The sequence below is a fragment of the Gallus gallus genome, chromosome 26 (assembly GCF_016699485.2).
Source record: "Gallus gallus isolate bGalGal1 chromosome 26, bGalGal1.mat.broiler.GRCg7b, whole genome shotgun sequence".
NCBI classification, from domain to species: domain Eukaryota; kingdom Metazoa; phylum Chordata; class Aves; order Galliformes; family Phasianidae; genus Gallus; species Gallus gallus.
This window is the reverse complement of record NC_052557.1, coordinates 2,227,913-2,249,135: the sequence shown is the minus strand read 5'-3', so window position 1 is coordinate 2,249,135 and position 21,223 is coordinate 2,227,913. Positions and strand designations below refer to the sequence as shown.

General features: G+C 48.2%; 1 protein-coding gene across 2 annotated transcripts; it reads left to right on the top strand.

Annotated features, from left to right (window-relative positions):
• The first annotated feature begins 1,018 nt into the window (after window positions 1-1,018).
• ELK4 (ELK4, ETS transcription factor) lies at window positions 1,019-20,422 on the top strand. Of its 2 annotated transcripts, none has more exons than XM_417965.7 (5): window positions 1,019-1,082; window positions 8,139-8,354; window positions 9,690-10,613; window positions 11,606-11,722; window positions 12,360-20,422. In XM_417965.7, exons 2-5 carry the CDS (start codon window positions 8,148-8,150, stop codon window positions 12,456-12,458), a joined length of 1,347 nt encoding a protein of 448 aa, XP_417965.3. In that variant the 5' UTR covers window positions 1,019-1,082; window positions 8,139-8,147; the 3' UTR covers window positions 12,459-20,422. The 2 variants fall into 2 exon arrangements, with proteins under 2 accessions (XP_417965.3, XP_040508893.2); XM_040652959.2 differs by lacking the exon at window positions 1,019-1,082 and adding an exon at window positions 1,313-2,826.
• Window positions 20,423-21,223: the final 801 nt, after the last annotated feature.

Genomic DNA, 21,223 nt, shown 5'->3' with positions numbered 1-21,223 from the left:
GTGATTAAGGCTCCCGCTGTGTGCGTGCTGCCTGCTGTCTGGGATCCCCCATCGCTTCTGCTCAGCCCGAGGAGTGCCGTAGGGCTGTGCTTTTGCTAAGAACCGGGGGAAAGGTGTGGGAATAGAGGATGTGTGCAGGGAACGCTCCAGGAGCGGATCATCTCCGTGGTCTTCTCCAACCGTAATGCTTCGAAGTGGCCCTGGAAGTGCTGCTGCGTGGGTTGTGCAGCGCGGGCAGCTCTCCTCATCAGCACTGCGGGCACTGCAGGAGCAAACAGCGCTGGGCTGCCCTGCCGGAGCGACCCGGGCTGTCCTCGGAGAGCTGAGCTGCGCCCTGCAGCTCTTCCTGCTCCGTTACCCCTTCATTTCGGGGTACTGCCTTCAGCCTTTCTGGTTTAGGAGCGCCTCCATCTCCCCTCTGCCGCATCTCTGCCCGGAGAACCGGCGGCGTCACAGCGATTTCTTTGTTTTAAACTTATTTCCATGTTTACCCACCGCTTCCCTTCAGCCTTCTGCTCAAGCAGCTCGGGTATGCCGCGCCGGCTGTGGCCGGGTCCGGTCTCTCTCCCGGGTGTGGCTCGGCCCGGTCCGGCCCGGCGGGAGGCGGCGGCTTTGGAGCCGGGTTGCGGGCACATGGCTGCGAGCGGCCCGGGCGGGCGCGGGGCAGCGCGGACTACACTTCCCATGGGGCATTGCGGCAGGTGGGCGGTTACCTCCTCCCCCATTGGTCAGCGGCGCCCCCGCTCTGCGCGGGGATTGGTCGCCGCCTTCGGGCCCTCCGCGTCCCTCAGCGGGGCCGTGGGCGGAAGTGTGGCGTACGGCGGCCGCGGTGGCTCCGCGGCGTTGGGGTTGGCGCTGCGCGTCCCGCCATGTAACGCGCCGCCGCTCCCCGCCGCCGCCTCCTCTTCCTCAGCGCCGCTGTCCTTCGCTGCTCGCCCGGCTCCTCCCTCCCAGGGATGGGGGCCCGGCGCCCGGCCCGCCGAGGGGGCTCCCGGCCATGAAGGGCGGCGGGGGGGCCGCTCCCAGCACCTGCCCGCCGCGACGGGACCGCGACGCCCGGGGACCGGCGGGGCTCCTCCTCGGTGAGCGCTGAGGGGGCGGTGTGGGACCCGGGGGGGGGGGAGCGGTGCTGAGGGGGCTGAGAGAGGCGAGCCGGGGGAGCAGCCGGCGGTGTGTGAGGGGGAGGGGGGGGTCAGGAAGTCGGGAAGCGAAAGCGGCGGTGCGGGCTGCGAGGAGGGGGGGCGGAGGAGGAGGAGGAGGAAGGGGGGGGGTTGGGTCCCTTTTCTGTCCGAACCGCTTTGAACGCAGCGTTGGGAATCGCGGAGCCGCCGCACCGCCGCGCCGTTCGGGACTCGGACGTTTGCGGTGCTGTGGGCTGACAGGAGGAGGCTGCGGTCCGGCCCGCTCCGCGTTGGGCTTTTATTTTATCTTATGTGTATATATATATACACACACATACGTTTTCCCCTCCCGACTCTGCCGCGAATTCCCCTCAGCCCTTCCGTGCTCCTCTCCCCGCGAGATGGGCGGATGCTGCCCACATCAATGGGTGAATCCGTGGAGAAAGTATGCAAATCCGCCGCTCTGCTCGTGTTATTTGCACGCCCGTTTACACCCGTCCGGCTGTACGCGCGCGTTACACAACGCTCACCTCCTCAGCCCGGCCGGACCTCCTCCAGCCCGCTCTGTTACACAGCCTGCCCCGTCACATTGGGGGCACACAGCGTCAGCCCGGCTCGGCTGCTTTGTTTTTGAAGCAGCAGCAGCTCCGGAGAGCCGCAGAACCGCTGCGTGCTCAGTGCTGCTGGGTGCAGAGGTTGGTCGTTAGCGTTGCTTTCCCCCCACGGCAGCAGCTCTGCCTGCACCAGCACAGCCCTCCCAGCAAACCACGCCGTCGTGATTTCGGCCTCCCTGTTTATTTTTAGGGTCTCAGCGCCTGTTTGGAGAGAGGAGTTGTTCCATCGTCATAGCAACCGGGCTGAGTGTATTATAAACATTATTAAAGGAAACCTTTTCCCTCTTAAATGAGGCTTCCTGTCCGTAATAAGGTTAGGGTCAGCAGAATGCATGGGACCTGTTGTGCAGGGCTCGGTGATGCGCAGACCTTCCCGGCGGGGAGTGATGCTGCTGTATGGTGCTATTGAAGCCAATGTAATCTGCTGTTGGTAAACATTCCCCTCGGCCCGTTGTGGTGGCAAATAAGGAGGAAGCAAGCGTGTAATCTACTTAAAGAGGCATTTTCGTCGAAATACGTGTTTCTGTGGCTTACTCAGAAGCAGTCACGTCAGTGATAGAAACCAATCGCAGGCACTGCGTTGCTTTAAGTTGGCCATTCTGTTTGCCCTGAGCATGCAGCTGAGAGGTGGAGACCAGCAAATGCTCAGTTCGGATAGGAAGGAGGTAAAATGATCCAACGAAACAGTGGTGAAACGAACTGCTCCCAGAGCTCACGGTGTTTTCTGATGCCTTAATTTCGTATGAACTCCCAGCTCGGTTTTTGAGCCCAGGGCACGAAATGGGAGTGCAGCGTTTGGTTGAATAGGACTGCTGGGCTTGGAGAGGGATGAGGCGAGGGAGGCTGAGGAGCTGTGCTTATCGAGAGGACATCCTCTGGTGCTTCCTTCCCAATGCTTCCTGCCCTGAGAGCTGCACTGCTTTTCCTGCCAGGGCCGAGGGAGGGCTGCAACCTGTCGGAGCCTGGAGTTGTTTTCTCGCTGGTTGTTTCTTATTCTTGCCTGATTTTTGTGGTCTGGACTCTCCTTGAAAAGGTTTCTACGTCCTCAGTGATGGAGGCACCCGTGTGTGTGTGGCAAGCTGCAGGTTTAGGTGAATTCCTTACATGTGGCAGCTTTGGGCTTTTGGCTTTGGGAACGAAGCTACCAAAGCAGTGACAGAAGGAGTGAAGGGGTCCCTTCGGTGCTCTGTGTGTTCCTGCTGAGGGCTGGGTGCTGTTCCCAGCCCCCGGGGGAAGCTGACTTTTGGTTTTGTATGCACTAAAATTAATCAGAATTGGTGAAGTGCTGAAGGTAACAGTTGAGGTGAATCACTTTCCCAGGGGCTTGAAAGTGTTTCGTGACAGGTTTGTTGGTAATGGGATATTTCAAGCTCCGCGCTAATGAAACTGCCTCTTGATTGTGTGTTGATGACTGCTTAATTAGGTATTTCATCAGTGATGTTATAGCACTTGTCCTTTTACTACAATAAAAGGAATAGGGGGAATAGAGTGGCTATTCACTTACTGTTTTGGCTGCAGACACTGAACTGCCTGATCTTACCTTGAGGTTAACCCTGTCTGAGCGAGGCCCTGGGCCTGTGACCTCCAGAGATCTCCTTTAATCTCCGTGCTCTGTGTTGCTTTTTCATCTGTTTGCTTGTTTTCCTGGAACAACCATCAAAGGCCACGTCTGTGCAGGAGCATTGCACAACGTTGCGCGGGGGGTTATTGTCTGCACATTCCTTCTGTTTGCACACCGTGGCCATCTTCAGCCATTGGGAACACCGGGGAATGGTACAGTGCAGCCACAGCAGCTCAGCTTTGCTGCCTGTGTGCAGAGTGCCCATGCAAAGCAAGGCAGCAAGTGCAGCTTCCTGTCGCAGTGCAAGGGTTTCGTTTGCACACCTGCTGCATGTCGGACTGCACCGTTACCACGAGGTCCCAGAGACCACCTCGAACTTATTGCTGCTGTTTTATTAGCGTTGTTTAACAGGAGCACGCGTGCCCTGCAGAGAGGTTCTGCTCTCTCCTGGCAGATGTCTGTGTGTTGTGGTTGGTGCACGCATACGCAGTGCTGCTTTTGTTGCTGGCAATCTTTGAGCAGCATCTTTTGTGGCCCCGTTACCCGGTGGCTCTGCTGCTGCTCTGCTCATCTTTGGGGATGCTGCTTCTGTGCCACTGGCTGGGCAGCTGCGTGGGTATCAGCTGAGTGCCCACAGGTGATGGCTTTGTCCTCGCTGTGTGGGACAGCCTTCTTCCCCTCTCCTTTGCACTGCGTGTTGCCCCTGTGGGGGATTCTGACGAGGTTGCAGCCCTGACTGCTGTAATCAGTCCATCTGCAGAAGTCATCAGCCTGCAGCTGCTGATAAGGAAACATGCCGAGGCGAAGGATTACTCGAGCTGTTCTCGGGGCTGAGTCAAACGCAGGAAACGTGCCAGAAGACCTCAAAGATGGGGGGGGGGGTTGGGGTGGTGGGATACAGACCTGCCTTGCTGGAGCTCCTCTGGGTGCCCCCTCCCTCGGGGCTGAACGCTGAAGGTTGTTCTGCAATGGTGAGTAAACCCATTGTGAGTGGCCGCAGCACAGATTGCCCTGTGCCACTTCCGAAGCTGTGCCACCCAGCAATTGCACACTCCCTGCCACAAAGGATGCGGAGCCCCGAGGCTCTGTAATCACACGGATTGTGGCATAGATGGATGAGAAGTCGCTGGAAAAGATGCATATCTCGTGTCCCAGCTCTCATGTAAACGTGAGGCTCTGTACCTTTGTCAAGGCCTCAAACAGAGCCGCAGCAACACGAGAAAGCTCCGCTTTGCAGCTCTCCTGTTTAGAAAAGTGCAGCCAAATGCTGCCAGCTCCTCCGTGTACTTCAAGGGTCATCTGTAGGCGTCAGAGAAGATCTCAAGACAATAATAGCGCTCTATTTTAGCATACTCATTACAAAGTATAACTGCCCTCTGCCTCTAGCAACTATTTTTTTCCTCGTACTCAAATGGTGCAGAAGTGGGAAGGCTGTTGTCATAAACAGTGCTGTTGCCTCTCTGCCTAATTCCCTCTTTGTCTTTTTGCATGAGACCTTTTTTCCTTCTCCGTGGACTCTTGCAAGGAAAACAACCTTCAGCTAAAAGGCAGTCTTTCAGTGGCGTGCTTGTAATTATCAGCACATTCATCTTGAGGGAAACGCAATCAGACGAGGAGGCTTTTTCTGCTGATGGGAGCTGTGCTGCAGACTGGTGGCTTTCAGGGGCACGGCCGTGCATCTGGAAGAGGCTGTGGTGTTCCATAGGAGCCACGCGAGGAGCAGCATCTCAGCACTGTGAGAGTGGGGTGGTGGGTTCCCATCCTGCTGGCCCAGCTGCAGATGGAGGCATTGATGCTGAATGCATCCTTTGGGTTTTCTGAAGTCACACACGGAGCGGCGCTCGTCGCGGCTGTGCTGCTTTTAATTGCACGTCTCGTGTGATGTTTTGGTTTGGTTTTACTTTATCCCACTTCTTCCTGGAGAAGCAGCAGTTCTTTGATGTGTCCTCATGCCGTATCGAGGCAAGTTTAATAGAGTTCAATTAGACGTGCCTTTGTTCACAGCACCACGTTCTCCTGTGGATGTATTACTCTTTCCCAGTTGCTCCAGGACTCCGAAGGGGCAGGGTGTACCTGCCCACCTGTACCATTGCTTTAGCTGGGTTGCAGGGTTATCATTTCCCTTTATATCTAATCAGGACGAGCTCCTGGGTACGTTCAGGTGTCGCTCTGTTGTTTCCTGTAGGTGTGTGCAATAAATAATGAATGAAGAGGGGCGTTCATCTGCAGCATAACCTGTCTGTGCACGATGCCCTGCTGCATCCTTGATGAAGTGATGGAAGGAATGGCACACGGGGCTGAAACCTGTGACTCCAGGAGTGTTGGTGGCAGCTGGATGCATCTGATGTTTGCTGTAGCTGTGGCTGTGCTCCGGGAGGGGGATTCCTCCAGCCATAAAGCTGTGCTGTATGCAGAGATTGTGATGCCAGCGAGGAGCCCTGGTGTTGTTCTGCTCGGTGCCGCTCAGGACAGCGTGGCACATGGCTCTGAAGGTGGCATTTAACAAATCTGTCCTTCTGTTCAATCCAGGCACTGGATTCTGTGCTGCTGTTGGTGCCGTGAGAGCACAGCTGTGTCGGCTGTGTGCATCTCAGCCCTGCTCCAGCCATGAGCCAGGCAGTGATGTGACTGCAGTAGGGTTGGAGAGCTTTCCGATAATGACAGCAAAGTGCTTCTTGCTAAAGGGAAGCACACCACTGAAATTACACGGCCTTTCAATTCGGGGATGCAATCATCACAGGTTTTTAGGAGGAGAAAAAGCCTTTCGCTTCCCTGAGATTCTGCTGCTAATCTAATTTCTGTGTGATTACCTCCCGTTGCATCGCTCAGCGCTGTTTGGTGCAGTGCCGCTTATGGGCTTTGAAGCTGCTGCAGATAAACGTAGCGTGGGAATAATCACTCAACTTCATTTTCCTGCTCTTTCTCTGTTAACGCTTATCACGGGTATTGACAGCTCTGTAGAATGGTAGAATCGAGTCCTTATGTCTGCACAACACCCCGTGCATGTGCATCATCCTGACAGGATAATGAGGCTGTGCTGGTGATGCTCCATAGGAAATGGCTTTGGCAAAGTGCACAGCAGAGAGCTGGGAGGGCTTTAACTCCATTCCCTGCCCCACAGCTCCGTGCTGCCCCCAGCGAGCTGCAGGACTCGCTCAGCAGCTGGTGCCTTCTTAGAGTGCTCTGCAATTAATTTGGGCAAGCGCAGAGCTGTACGCATCCGTAATTAACGAGGAAAGCACCTTAGGCCAGCATAACGAGGTGGTGTGGGTGTCCTTCATTTTGAGATTGTTCCCCGTAATTGCAGCAATTTAACCGAGTTGATCAATGTTACCTCGCTGTGGAGTCATGTCAGTGTGCCATCAGGCAGGTATTTGTGAAAATAGGTTAAATGCAATGGGCTCTGCCCAAAAGAACACCTGCCCCGGGGCACCTGATTTCAATAGGAATGCTTGGTCCTGTGTAAACTGTCAGCAGTAATCCTTTTTCAGGGCTGACTGGATTCTGAGGCTCTGACATGTAGACTGTTCTCTTCCTTATTTAGGGCTGGCTAAGTGCTGGGCAGTAACGAGATTGGAATAAAGGCTTTGGTAACGAGGACGAACTGGCAGCCTGGATCTCAAACTTAGCCCTGTGTGTGCGTGGACCTCAACAACACGGGCACGAGTCCTTGCTGGGGCTGCACTGCGTGAGCCTCCAGAGCCTCCTCCTGCCAACAGCACTTGGTGTCTGGAGCTGCACTCACGCAAATAGGAGCCCCTGTGCCATTTAGGTTGGCCTTTATCGAGGTCTGGGGCAGGGGGATATCTAACAGGGCACGCATCCAGCACAGTTCTTTGGGAAGGCTCTTATTGCAGAGCAGCCGTGTTTGTTTTTGTTACGTTGGAAGAAGTTTAAGCCGTACGGAGAGAAGCCATGCGTTGTGGGATAAGAGAATCCACATGGGATACTGCGTTAATATAATTTAATCTGTTTTAATTCACAGCCTGGCTTATAGTTCCTTTGTACGGACAGGATTGATGGTGTTACACTCAAATCTTGGTGGAAGTACGACCTCACATAGGCAGATGTGGTCAGGGAATGACCTCCCTGTGTGCACTGGTGACTGCATCCCTCCTGCAGTGCAGGAAAACTGTGCTGGAGTGACACTGGTCCTAAAAGACCTCAGCCTTGAAAACTGGTGTGCATGAGAGAAGATAAAGAGAAAAGCCAAGGCAATGCTTGAAATTGTATTTGCTTCTTTTCTCCTTTGCCGAATTCCTTATAAAAGGGACGAAAATTGCGAAAGAGAGGTTAGAGGGCAGGCTGGGGGTTGGCTGGGAGGGCCATCAGAAGTGTGAACTGAAGGGAGGTTGGGTTGTTCTGCACAGTGACATCTTCCGGCAGCTGAAGGAGGAGGCTGCAGGTAGGTGGGTGGGAGGGGAGGAGGTGAGGGGGTGGTTTGATTTTTAGCTGGGTGCACCTGAGCTGTTCCTCAGCACAACTCAGAATGGGTCAACGTGGAGCAACTTAGAATTGGGGTGGTTTTCTTTTTGTTGGTTTTTTTTTTTTTTTTTTTTTTGGGTAATGACTCATTGCAACTTACCCAAAATGACCTGATTTAGTTAAATGAGGCTAAATATAACCCATGTGAAAAGGACTGACATGTGGGAGGAGACGATAGCAGTTGGCTCTCAGCCTCCCTGTTCTGCAGGGAACATCTTTCACGACTGGTGACTAATAATTTTTACTCTTGCTGCCTTTGGAAATAACATCTCTGTGCCCTCACCCTCCTTCTAGGGAGACACAGAAGATGCACCGTTCCTAATCTGTTGGCCTTTTCTCTGCCTTTCTACGTTTCAGCTTACTGCTATGGACAGTGCTATCACCCTGTGGCAGTTCCTCCTCCAGCTCCTGAAAGAGCCTCAGAACAAGAATATCATCTGTTGGACCTCCAATGACGGGGAGTTCAAACTGCAGCAGGCAGAGGAGGTGGCCAGACTGTGGGGAATCCGCAAGAACAAGCCCAGCATGAACTATGATAAACTCAGCCGTGCTCTCAGATACTATTATGTGAAGGTAACAAAGTCCATAAGTCCACCTGAAATCCTTATCCATCTTACCAGCTTCTGCCTAATGAGCTTTGTTTCCTTTTTCATTCTCTTCAAGGGGATAGGTGTCACTTCTGGCTCCAAGAGTTAAGTGAGGTGCACTGACTTAAGTTCAGAGGTTTTTATTTTTCCTCTTGTCTATCCTCATGCCTGGTTCCTCCCCAGTGGTTATTTTATAAGGCTCTGGATGGCTTTATGCAAAATGTTTTCCTCTTTAATTTATGTCTTTGCTGTTATGAATCCTTTTGTGAGTAATATTCTCCTTTCCAACCCCTCTCCAACCACACTGAAACCTTTTCTGTACTTCTCTCTATGAAGGGGCTATTAAAATAGGGATGTCCAGCATGGCAGCTCAGAGGGTCTTTGTTTTCATTCTTGTGTTCAGAAATGCCCCTCTGCTGAGCAGACTGAGTTTAGTCCAGCCCAGTGAGGTGCTTCTCTTTTGAAGCTGATGTCTTCAAAGAACTTGCAAGAGCACGAGCAGTGTCAAAAAGCTGAACTATAGAACCACAGTGTGGGATTATTATCTTCATTTCAATAACCTTCCAGTAAGCCATTTATCCCACAGCTGTTGTTATGTGGGTGTATGGGATTAAAAAAAAACAAACTGGTTTCTGAAGAAGCTGTCAGTTTGTGGGGTGCAGTGTGGTGCTTGGAGTTTAATACTGGGCAGCACAGTGTCCTTAATCTGACTTTGTACCACGAGGTCTCAATAATAGTAACTGTACAATAAATCAGCATCATCTGTGGCCCAAATTGTGCGTGGAATTCCAGTGAGGAACTAAGCAAGTTTGACAAAGGTTGTGATGTTGAGGTAGCTGATAAGCCCACGTTCTGCTGAACAGTTCAGCTGCTTTCTTTTATCAATTCATTAAGAATAGGGACAGTTTGATTTACTGTATTAGACATCAATTCTACAAACCTCGTAAGCCTTAATTTTGTATTGTTCTCCTCTTAGATTATGCTTGCAGTGCCCAGAGCAGTGATCTTAACCTCAATGGTGGTATCTTTGTTTCCTAGTGGGTCTTCTTAAATACTGGAAACAGAATTGCTCTGCTGCCTTAGGGTTGCTGTTGGTGCACTGAGGTCAGGTTGAGCTCACCTGTTGTGTCTGTGAGCTCTGGAAGTGACACTTTGGCAGGATAACTGAATTGCAAGAATGCAGTGTGTTTAAAACAAAAGAAAAAAGAATTTCTGTTGAAAGGTTGCAAACTATTGAATTCCTCAGTCTATTTTAGGCAGAGTCTGTAGCAGGAAAACGAATCTAAAGAAGAGCTAAAAATACCTATCTTCTTACCCACAGAATATCATTAAAAAAGTGAATGGTAAGAAGTTTGTGTACAAGTTTGTTTCTTATCCGGAGATCTTAAAAATGGATCCACTTGTCGTGGGCCGGATAGAAGGAGAGCCCGACCTGACCGGCTTTGCAGAGGTTAGCAGTGCTCCAAAGGACATGGAAAGCTGTGGGAAGGAGAAGTCTCAGTCGTGTGCTAAATCCTCCAGCCGCAACGACTACATCCACTCAGGCTTGTACTCCTCTTTTACGCTGAACTCCCTGAACTCTTCCAATGTAAAACTCTTCAGGTCCATCAAGATTGAGAATCCAGCTGAGAAACTGACAGAGAAGAAAGCTGCTCAGGATCCAACGCCGTCTGTCATCAAGTTTGTCACCATGCCCTCCAAAAAGCCTCCATCCGTCCCCCTGATCGCCACCACTTCAGCGGTCTCCGCTACATCCACTGCTTCTGCCACCTCAACTGCATCCTCCCTTCCCATGGGATCAGAAGAAACTCTGCAGACCTTGGAGACTCTTGTTCTCCCCAAGTTAACTATCCCTGAAGCTCCTGCACCTTTGCCAAACTTGACCACCAGCTTTACCCCAACTCCACCTGTATCCTCGGTTTCTCCCGTTCTGCAAGTTCCTTCCACCCCCCCATCGCCGCCCCTGAGTTCTAATCCTGACCTGGACATTGACACGGACATAGAATCAGTGGCTTCTCAGCAGCTGGAGCAGGCTCAGAGCCTTCAGCATCAATCCCCAGAGCCCAAAGAGCAGGATTCATCTGTGCTGGAGAAGGAATTTGCCAATCACCTCTCCAGATCTAAAAAACCCAAAGGGCTGGAGTTGGCTCCCACTCTCGTCATTACAGGCAGTGATCCAAGTCCATTGGGAATACTGAGCCCTTCCCTCCCCACTGCTTCTCTTACTCCAGCACTTTTCTCCCAGGTAACCCAATTCCCCCACCTCCTTTTTTTGAGTAAAAACAGTGGTTGTGTTGCACTGTAAGGCAGTAAGGGAGGGCAGATGGACCAAACCAGCACCGTAAGGATCCTTTGTAAATGTTCCAGAGTGACACTGAATTATTTCCAGAGCACTTCAGGCTCATTCTGAAATCCTTCAGGTTGATTCTGAAATTGCTTTGAAAACGGGTAGCCACTGAGGTGTGCGTTCAGCAGCGTTCTTTCACTTGATTTAGTAGCTATTTAAACCAGAATAATGTGACTTAATGTGGTGATAACAATGGCTGCATAATTTGGTTGTTCTCAGCGCGTGGGAAAGGAAAGCTTTCGTTCCTCATGGAAAATTTGGAAGAGAACTGAATCCAACTATGCTGCTAGGTTGTTCTGTATACATTTAATCTCCTTCCTGTAATAAATTGGAGTGAAACTGCAGGGAAACTGCTGATAGAAAATTGAAATGGCTGAAGACAGGAGAAAAAAATCAAGTCCAGTTGCACTTTTGGAATCCTTCAGAGTGTTTGGCTGGTAAACCTGGAACATCCAGAGCATTCAGAAGCTGAGTGTGCATTTCTTTTGTTGTAGCTTACATCCCCCACATCACTCAGACCGTGTGTGTGCCCGCTCTATGCTCATTTTAAATTCATAAGCTGAGTTCTCCTAAGTCACTTGCAGGTGCTGTGTATGAATTGCAGGAGAAGGCAATTTGCTGTAGGTTACAGCAGGGTTTGGCAGCTGCTGGGAGAAGAGGGCCAGTTGCTAAGAAAGGGGAGGGAGAACTGATGGCTGCTGCTGCTGCTGTGGGGTTTGAAGGGAAGAGGAGGAGGTGGGAGGAGGCAGAAGGAGAGAATGGGAGTTCCTAAAATGGGATCCAGCCCTCCGCAGCTGGAGGAGTTGGATTATTGTGGCCAGATTTACATATGCAGTGCGTTACTCCAAGTGCAGCTTTCACACGACTGACTGTCTCTGTGTGTTTTGCAGACTCCCATCTTGCTGACCCCAAGTCCCTTGCTCTCCAGCATTCATTTCTGGAGTACCCTCAGCCCAGTTGCTCCTCTCAGTCCTGCAAGGTTGCAAGGTGCTAATACGCTCTTTCAGGTAAGTTCCAGCAAGTTCAGCCCATCTCTCCCTTTGAGCCATACTTGTCAGTGCTTTCCTCAGAAGACCTGTAGGGATCTGTTAGCCCAAGAATCTGATGGCAAGTTTGGGCAGTAATATTTACTGTTTAATAAGGTGAGGCAGTTAAGTAGTAGGCATTTCATGATATGTCATGAAATATGTCATGCTTTGGTTGCTCAGTCTTTCCAAGTTTGAAGTACTAAAAAGTTTCCTTTAATTCAGGGGATCTTTTTGTACCTGATACCCTTTTCTCTGCAAACAGCTGGTAATTAATTGAACAATAACGTAGGACATTGTTTCCCAACATATAAAGTCATATATAAAGTCTGTATAAAGTATAAAGTCATTTTCTTGTGATGTTACTAGTTTAGGACATAGGCAGTGCTCAGTGCAGAGATTGCAGCCTGCGTCCCTCTGGTAGCACTGGCTGTAATAGCTGGGGTTGTGCAATCTGTGGTGTGGTGGCATTTAAAAAGCAATTACTTGGGAGAAGACAGGAAGATTCTTTGAAAGGTTTTTTTGTTTGCTTGTTTCCTGGGGAGCTTCTTTATGCACAGTTAGAGAGGGACTTTAAATTAAAACGCCCTTTCTCAACCACTTTTGTTTTGTCTCTTAGTTTCCATCAGTGCTGAACAGTCACGGCCCATTCACGCTGTCTGGACTGGATGGACCCTCTACCCCTGGCCCATTTTCCCCTGACCTGCAGAAGACATAGCACATGAACTGGTGGAAAGGACATATTGGCAAGCAAGGAAAAGAGACGACACTTATATTTAACCATGTTTTTTTAAAAGAGCAATTTATAATTCCACAGAGATTATCAACAGTCAATAGTTTTTGCCATTCCCAGATAAAATGCCTTTTTTGCAAAATTCCTGTTTTTTGAAGACCCAGATTGGTAATGTTTATGCAAATGCCTTAATAGGAGCTGAAGCTCCGGTCTCTTCTCTTCCCTCCTTGGTTGGAAGACTTCACTATGGTTAAAGGGAGTTTCAATTGGTGTTGCAGTAACTGAGTCTGCACTGTTTGCAGTAAATAGTATCAGAGAAGGCTTTTCTCTGTGACTCTTGGAAAACCTCTGTTCTTCTGCTTCCTGTGCTTGGCAAGAAGAAATTTAATCACGATCGAAGCTGGCATTCCAGGAAATGCTTGGGAAAAGAGTGTGTGTGCACTCAGCTTTGCCTCGGGGCCTGATAACTTCTGCAGCAGCAAAACAGCCCACATCTTATCTGCTGTAAAAACATCTTGTCTCTTTGCAGGTAGAAATTTTCAAGGCATACTCCATGATTGTGTTACTGAGATGTGGACAATTTCTCAATGACGCTGCATGCAGACAGCCCAGCCTTGCAGTGGTTGGCTCCTGGATGCTTCCAAGCCCTCCTTCAGCAAGGGGGCAAAGCCTGGAGACAAACAAATGGTGGGATCAGTTCTTTTCAGTTCTCAGAAGGTTTGAATGCTGAAGTCCAGACATTTCTTGTGCCAGAGACCTGTAATCTCACTGCTAGAAGATGAGCAGGATGGTGGATTTTACGTGAGGTGGTGAGGGTTTATCTGTGACGTGAGGTTGCTGCCTGATGCTGCGTTTTCAGCCCCAAGCAGTGGGTGAGAACACTGATGTCTGAGTGTTGTTACTGCTTTTTTCCCCACAGTTTGAAGTGGAGAAGCTTTTCCCAGCTCTTCTCTCGAGTTTCGCTTTAAATCTATTGCTTTTTTTTATAATTTGAGGAGGCACTCAGACCCTGAAAAAGTTGGGCTTAATGTGTACCGCTGGGTATCCACCTCACTGTAAATTTGCACTTGCTTTTCTTTCCTTGGTGGCCACGTGTGCGTGAATTGATACAGGACGAGTTTCCAGAGCCATTTGAAACACTGATGAAATTTTTAATTAGATTTTTAAACCTCAGGAGGCCTTTTAAGAGAACGGAGGAGTGAAAGAAGAGGGACTTGCCCGCAGACATGGGATGTCTCAGTCCGTGCCCTTCCACTTTGGGGCATCTGCTGTCAGGCAGCAACTTCTGTTTGCCACTCACGTTCAGCTGAGTGACATAAGATAATCTTCCTAAAATACCTTCTAGAAAACAGATGGAGGCCGTCTCCTTCCTTTGGTATCCCCACTGGCTGGCTGTGAAGTTTTAATGAGCAGAGGAAGGTTGTACCTTAACAGCACGAGGAGCTGGCAGTGTGCTTCTTGCATAGCGCACCTGTTTGATGGAGAAACGGTGAGCTCAGGCTTACCACAGTTTTCCTTTTGCCACTTTTGCAGACTGACTTCACTTTAAAGCATACGTATGACAATACCCAGGACTTAATTTACTGCAGTGATGTTCTCTATATATTCTAGCATCGAATAAACCGTTTTGTACGTTTCTGATACAGCACCCTCGACGCGAGTGGGTGTCATGGAGTTGCTTTTGGGGCACTGTTCATCCAGAAAGTCCTCTGCCAAGTGGGAGAAAAGAGTGTGCCTATTTCAGGTGCAGGTAGCAGGGAGTGAGCTCGTGTAGCGAACCGTCTTCCTGTCGAGTTTCATTGGAGGGGTGATAACTGCTTTGCATTTAGACATCAGCAGATACAGGATGAAGTTCCTGTGCCGGTGGCTCTTAAAATGACAATGTGCAATATTGACTCTTTTTTTTGTTTAATGCAGAGAGAAACCTGCAGATCATAATTAAGAGCAGGCATGTGGAATTTTCTGGTTTGCATGATAGCTTATGAGTTTGCTCTAGAAAATATATATAGCTATATATAAATAGCAGCACTTTTAATGGTTGTTTTAGGTTGGCCAATTTTATGCCCAATGTGTGTGTGGATTTGAGAGCAACATTGCAGACTAGGATTAGAGTTTAAAAATAACTAATGAGCACTAAAGACTTGCAATTTAATTGCTTCCCTTTCCTTGTCCCCTATGGAGAAAAGCCAAGTTTTAGTTTAAAAGTTGTGTATGTGCACACGTGCACTTAATTTTTTTTGTAAACTGTATCACTTTCAGCATAGATATGCAAGAGAACCAAATGCTAACTAATAGAGCTTGTCAGTTTTGCTTGGCCTAGTTTCATGCTGTTCTCCAAGTAGCTGCAGCAGATTGCACTGCCATAGCTGTGAGATGCACGCTCACCTTCAGGAATACCTTCTTAGGGGAAGTTGCTATGAAAGTGCAGCCTCTCTGTATTTCAGCCTGGTAGTGTCCAACTTCCTGACAGGTGATGTGAGAAGATGATTGCTTTTGCTTAGGCGCCTGCCTTGGAAAACAGGAGTCCCCTATGGGATTGTAATCTCAGGAGGCAGTTGGGAAAGCAAACTGTAAGACTGGGCACGGGGAGGTGGGAGGGAGGCTTGCTCACGTTTTCCCCACTTCAGGTCACTTAAGATAATACTGTCTTGTATATATGCTGCCTCGTTAAGCAGACGTTTATTAATAAGCATAGAACTGCCAGCTTTTTTGGATCACATTCCTCGGAGCTCGGTGATGTGACTTGCTGGTGCTCTACTGGCTCACTTCAGGAGCAGTTTGCAGCTCATTGCAACTTGTTTTTAGTGTAGGGAAGGTGGGGTTAGTATAGGCTCTTCTTTAATTATCACGTTAGCAGTTTGTAATATGGGTATAGTACCATGTTGGTTTAAAAAATAGTGCAGCATTACAGAAACGTGTTACATTGCAGTTCATGTTGCTGAAGTAACTGTGGTATTGTTGAATGCTTTGATAGTATTTGCATTGGTTAATTCATAGGTGGTGGTAGAATTAGACTGGATGAGCATGGAAGCTGAACATCTGTCTTGCTTCTGGAAATCTCTTTTAAATGTCACTGCTGCTGTATAATAGTACTGCAGAGTTGCAAAGCTTGTGCTGCTGCTGCTGTCTGTGCTATGTCTGTCTTTTTGGAGAACCTGAACCATCAGGATGCCACTAGCAACATGTGCTGCAAGCAGACAATCCATGGAAAGCAGAATTGTGCTGATAATACCCCACAGTTACTGTACAGCGTTCCCTGTTCCGCCTTCCTGTTCTCACAGAACGTGATCCCAGTGATGGGGGTGCTGGAAGAAAGCTTTTTCCTGAGCAGGGTGGAATCCCAGAACCGTGTTTCAGGCATCGGTCTTCAGCAGTGGTGGCTGAATGTAGTTCCTATGCACTGCCTTTGGCACTTTGCATTCTGCAGTAGGTCAGGAAGTGATGAAATCCCTCGAGTTTGGGAGGTCATTGTGTTCCCTCGGAGTGTCCTGAGGCTTCACTATCCGTGCATCCTTGCTAGGAAGGAGAGTGCATTATCACAGGAAAGGCTTTATCTGTTTGGTAGGTTGTTTGGGATAGTTTGTCCCAACGTTTTTTCAGACCTTGGCTATCTAGCAGATAGATTCTTCTTGTGTGTTTCTTTTTTTTATAGTGTCAATTTAAACCACAACGAGGGCTGTTTATGTGCACATCTTCTACCACAAAGCTTTTCAGAATGTCGGCGCTGTGTGATGTCAGATCCCCCCCCCATCACTTCTATTTGGGTGCAAGAATTGCAGCAGCGTGGGGCCGGGTGGCAGAGCTGGCCTGGCACACCCAGGCAGCTCCAAGGTAAGCATGGGTTCAGAGTTCTGCTCCACTTCTGTAGCATTTCCCTTGTGCTGAGTTCGGAGCCCATAGAACTGACAGTCTGTTGGCCATCCGTGGTTTATTGGTGTATCTTTTTAGTTAATTTTTGCTACTGTTTTATAGCATTTTTTTTTAATATGTACTCATATTTTACTCTACCGCTTAACCTCTTCCATTTTGAATGCGTGTTTGTTTACAAGACACATCTCAGTGTTGTATCAAGAGGCTATCTTGGTATCCTCAGCCATGACATCAATGACATCAGTAGTTAAGGAACGTCGTCAGAATGGCCGGATGCTTTGGAACTCCATGTGTGAGTTTTGGGTGTCTGTAACAATGTTGTTCTGGTTTGTTCCTTACTTCTCCCGTGTAGGAAACAGATCTATCTCCTGGTCCTGGGTATGGGTGGTGTATTTTGTCTGACCAGTTTTGGAGCACATTGCAGACAGCCCCACAGGATTTACGCACAGCAGATCAATTGGAAATCTATTCACATTGCAGTCGTGTCGCTTAAAAAAGCTATTCGGGGTGCTGCAATGAGGGGTGGTACATCTTGCCTAAACAGGAATTTTTATGGCTTGATTTGAGTTTAATTAAGCAGTAATTGGCAATGGCTGCTGTTTAGTCTGAAGAGCGTTAGCAAATCTGCTTAACGCGGAGCCTTTGGCGACTGCCATCGAGTTGAGTGGCGGTGAATATGTGCCGTGCTAAAGTCGATCTGCTGAAATCAGAGGCTGTCAGATGAAGATTAAAAGATAAAACGTGGTGACAGTTGTTTTACACAGTTCTTTGGGGCTATTACTGCCAAAGGCTTTTTCCTGGATTGACATCTGCGGACGCTGCGTTCCACTTGGAGCGAGCAAAGCGTATGGCCTCTGCAGGAGCCCTGCAAAGCAGGTTCCAAACAGAGAAATATGCCTGAAAATAGAACTAAATCTGTTCTCTGTAGCTGGCTTTTAGTCCTAAGGATGCAATCTAGGGGCAACAAAGCTGCACTAATGGCAGTGCTGCCGTGTTTCTGCAGTCTGTGTTGTGCATCACCACTGGACCTTCTGCTCAGATTCCATGACTGTCCCGGTGCTGCCTGGAGCAGGAGGAGAGAGTGCTGGTTTGGGGTCTCTGGTAGATCTGGAACTGAGGAGAGTTGTTGTTGATTTGTACAAAGAACAAACAGACGTGTGGGAGATGTTCAGTGCAGGAGGTTGGTTCTTTTTGGACCGTCACCATCCTTGTTTTGTTCTGTTTGTTCCTTTTTCCCCCCCAAAAAAGTGACCTGCATGATAAGAAAGCTGGGCAGGGCCCCATGCTTCTGCATTTCCCTTTTCAGACAGCCAGGCGTCCGATTCATGTGAATTATTCCACCAAGCACAGTAGAACTGATTAGAATTGATTTTCATTTCCCCTCCCGTTCCAAAGAATGTTGCAGAAGACTTTAATTGCAGAACCATTGCAGGCACCTCGTTAAAAAAGCAAACTTGTACAGCTTGCTTCCTCTATGCATTGTTCCACTGAGGCTGAACAGCTCTCCCCATACAAACATACGTGTGCACACCTATTCACTGCCAGGGGACGTGTGTTCAGGATGCAGTGCAGCTTCCAGGTTTGTACACTCAGAGCAAACACTGCACGATGCAGTGGCCACTTTAACACATTTTGCATGTGCTGATGAGGCTTCTGGGGGCCTGCCTTTTTCTCTTGTAAGCACTCAGATAGGTTGTACCACAGTGTGGGCTAAGGATTGCCAAAGGTTATTTTTAAATGCATCTTTGACGTTGTTGTATGCCACATCTTCCCGGAAAAAGAAGTGTCTTAAATGTATCTTTGAACAGTTTTATGCACATGGAACAAGAATTGGGGCTTTCTTTTCCCTCTTCCTAGAACTTTCTCTATTGCACAAGGTGTAATTGTCAGCGTTTGGAAAGCAGGGGTCTTGTAATGGAGACACAGAATGAACTGTAAGCAGTGCAGGGAGGTTGGAAAGCACTGCTTGGAGCCCACGTCCTTGAGCAGTACGTGCAGCAGTGCTGTACTAATAACTGGAAGCTGTTTTTTTTTGTTTCTTTTTCCTTTCCTTATTTTCTGGAACACAGGAAGGTGGTGAGGATGGGCTCTGCATGGATCCTGGTGTGTGCTGTGTGCCGGGGTACGATACCTGGGTGTGCTCTGGGCTCCTTGAGCTGTGTTGTGGGTTTTTTCAGCTAGCATGTCTTAACTCTTCAGGCTTTGGAACCGCTTTAGAGAATTGTGTTGACTTTTTGTTCTGCTGTTGTTCAGTTGCACAGTTTTATATATATGATGTACTAGTTTTAATGTTAATTCTCCGTGAACAGGGTTGAGGTTATTCATTGTAGTTTAAAAACAAGAGGAAAAAAAAAAAAAACCAACAAAAAATGTATTCTAAAACTCCCTTTGAAAATCTTGTTTGTATTCTGTTGCAGTGTTACCAGATGGCCTTATGTACGTCACAGTGTTTTGTGATAAGTACAGTAGCACATTTAATGCTTATCTCCCCCAACCCCTCTGTTTTTATAGCTGAGAAGTGTATTCTTAATAATAGAGATGGAATAAATAGGAAAGTTCAAGTGACACGCATAGTAAAGATAGTGGTTGTCTCCTCTAATGCGTATTAGGACAGCTGGAATCAATCTGAGGCTGCAGTGACCGAACAGGGGAGGTAACCAGCATGGGGCTTTGTCTCGGGACTGCTGAGAACACAGAGCATGCTGATGGCAGGCAGCACTTGTGTGCCACGGGCTTGGAAAGCAGGAAAGATCCATTTGCTGCAGCAGAGCCGCTCTGAGTTGCAGCGGCTGAGGATCTGCTCCTTGCAGCTTTCTGCCTGTGGCTCAGCTGGAGCCAGGGAGGAAAGCATCAGCTGTGAATGGGAGAGACTGTAAGCAACCACACCAGCAGTGATGGTTGGCAGTTGTTGTTCTGTTTCTTTTTTCAAGTGCACATCTGTTTTGGAAAGTGGTTTTTCTGATGCCTTTAGTACTGCTCCTCGAGGGCTTTTTCAGGTTAATCTGGGCTCTGTGTAGATCAGCACAGCGATGTCTGCAGTGTTTTTCATACTCCTGCAGCTCTGACTCTTCTGCCTGGGGCCGATTGAGGAGACAACCGTGTCAGCTAACTCTCTAAGTGGATCCTCTCTCATTTTCATGTAATTTAGTAGAAACATCAGTGGTCAAAATGATATGAAGTCAGCAGATGATGTCTTCAATTACCCTTTCCAGAACAGAATTGCATTGGATACGCGTGTCTAGTGCCAAGTCAAGAGGCAAAGTTATGTCATAGCAAACATCTGCGTGCTTCCCACCTTGGAGACTTATCCTAGACCTGGGTTTTGGAGACAGTGATGACCTTGCACTGCTTGGGTGCTCTGGTTAGAGTTGGGAGCGAGTAGCTTCTCAGTCTTTCTTACTTCAGAAGAATAATACCTTATAATAAGAGTATCTTAATGCCATTGTGTTTAAAAAATAAAATGCTGGTATGTAATGCAAGTACATAAATAGCCAAAGTTTTCAGTAATTGTTCAGTGTTACTAAATTTGCTTTTATTTAACCTTCCAAGGTAACATATTAGGAAGACCTTCAGCGTGTGTTGATTGATACCATGTCGGGAAACAAAAAAAGGTCTGATCAACTCAATTCTTGTACATATGCAGCTCTTTGAACACATTTCAGGTTTGACTGCGATTTGGAGGGTGAAGTTCTGAGATGCAAAGCGTGCTTTGGAGGAAGTGCACTGTAATGACTTCAAAGTGACTCGTGCTGCTTCTAAAGAGCGGCATATTGGCAGTTTCTATTCAAACATCACGAAGGTCTTTCCTGAGGAATCAGGTGACTTTTCTATTGCTTCAATTTTTGTGCAAAAAAAAATAAATAAATCCATGTATTGCAATTTTTTTTTTTTAAATAGGGTGGGAATAGTTAAAGAAAACTATTTTATGTAAGAACTGACAGAGAGATTTGCTTTGTATAATGCAAGCTGGCTTTAAAAAAGCATTGTAGCAAATTATTCAAGTCAATCATATGTTAATAGTTATGTGCAACCAGACATGCAAAACAATTGTATTTTTTTAAATAAATATTTTTAACAAAGTTCCTGATCTTTTGGCTGTTTGTTTGTTGGGTTTTTTTTTTTTCAGTGGAGGAAACTGAAAGTTACAGCTGTGGGGCAGCGTGCTCTGTGCTAATGACTGTGCTAATGAGAGTTGATCAGACCTTGAGCTAACCTGTCTTGTTCACAGAGGCACAGGATCCTTCGCCTTTTGCTTGAATGGAGATGGGGCTGCTGGTGCCAGCTTTGCAGTTCCACGCTCTCTTTGGGCCAGATCAGCTACCTGCCCCTCCTGGTGAAGATCTCCTTTGGTGAGTAGCTGCTTTCTTTATGTAGCGATAAAGGCAAAGTGGAAGTTGGAGTTGCAAAGCACACCTTAACCAAAAGAAGCACTGCTCTGGCAATAGCACGTAGCTAAGTATCACCATCTCCAACAACACAATAAGAGACTTATTTTTTTAATTAGCTGACAGCACTTGGTATGACGTATGTGTATCTACATGGATGTCTTTCAAAACAAACTTTCTCAGTTTATTGTTTCATGCTCATTTCCTCTACAGCAATGGAGAGAACGCTCTCACAGTGGGAGGAGCTTTATTAATGACAGATCTTTTTTCCTGCAACTGGGTTTTGTAGTTCACCCCTTCTTTTTTCAGCCCAGCTCTCTCAAGGAGAGTAACAGTGACATCCTGTGGCTGTAGAGAAAAATTACTGCTCTGGGTGCCAGGGAGCAGGGCTCCCGAAGTACAGCCATGAGTTAAGGGCAGGTCAGCAAGTCTTCCCTTCATAGGGGGTTTCTACAGAAGGTAGTGATGGAAGGTAAGAGCTGCTGCTTGGATAAA

Excerpts from the sequence above, each read along its gene's own strand:
- ELK4 (XM_417965.7), top strand. The coding sequence starts at position 8,148 with ATGGACAGTGCTATCACCCTGTGGCAGTTCCTCCTCCAGCTCCTGAAA. Across the intron at positions 8,355-9,689 it reads TCAGATACTATTATGTGAAG|AATATCATTAAAAAAGTGAA; the intron begins GTAACAAAGTCC and ends TCTTACCCACAG. Across the intron at positions 10,614-11,605 it reads CTCCAGCACTTTTCTCCCAG|ACTCCCATCTTGCTGACCCC; the intron begins GTAACCCAATTC and ends TGTGTTTTGCAG.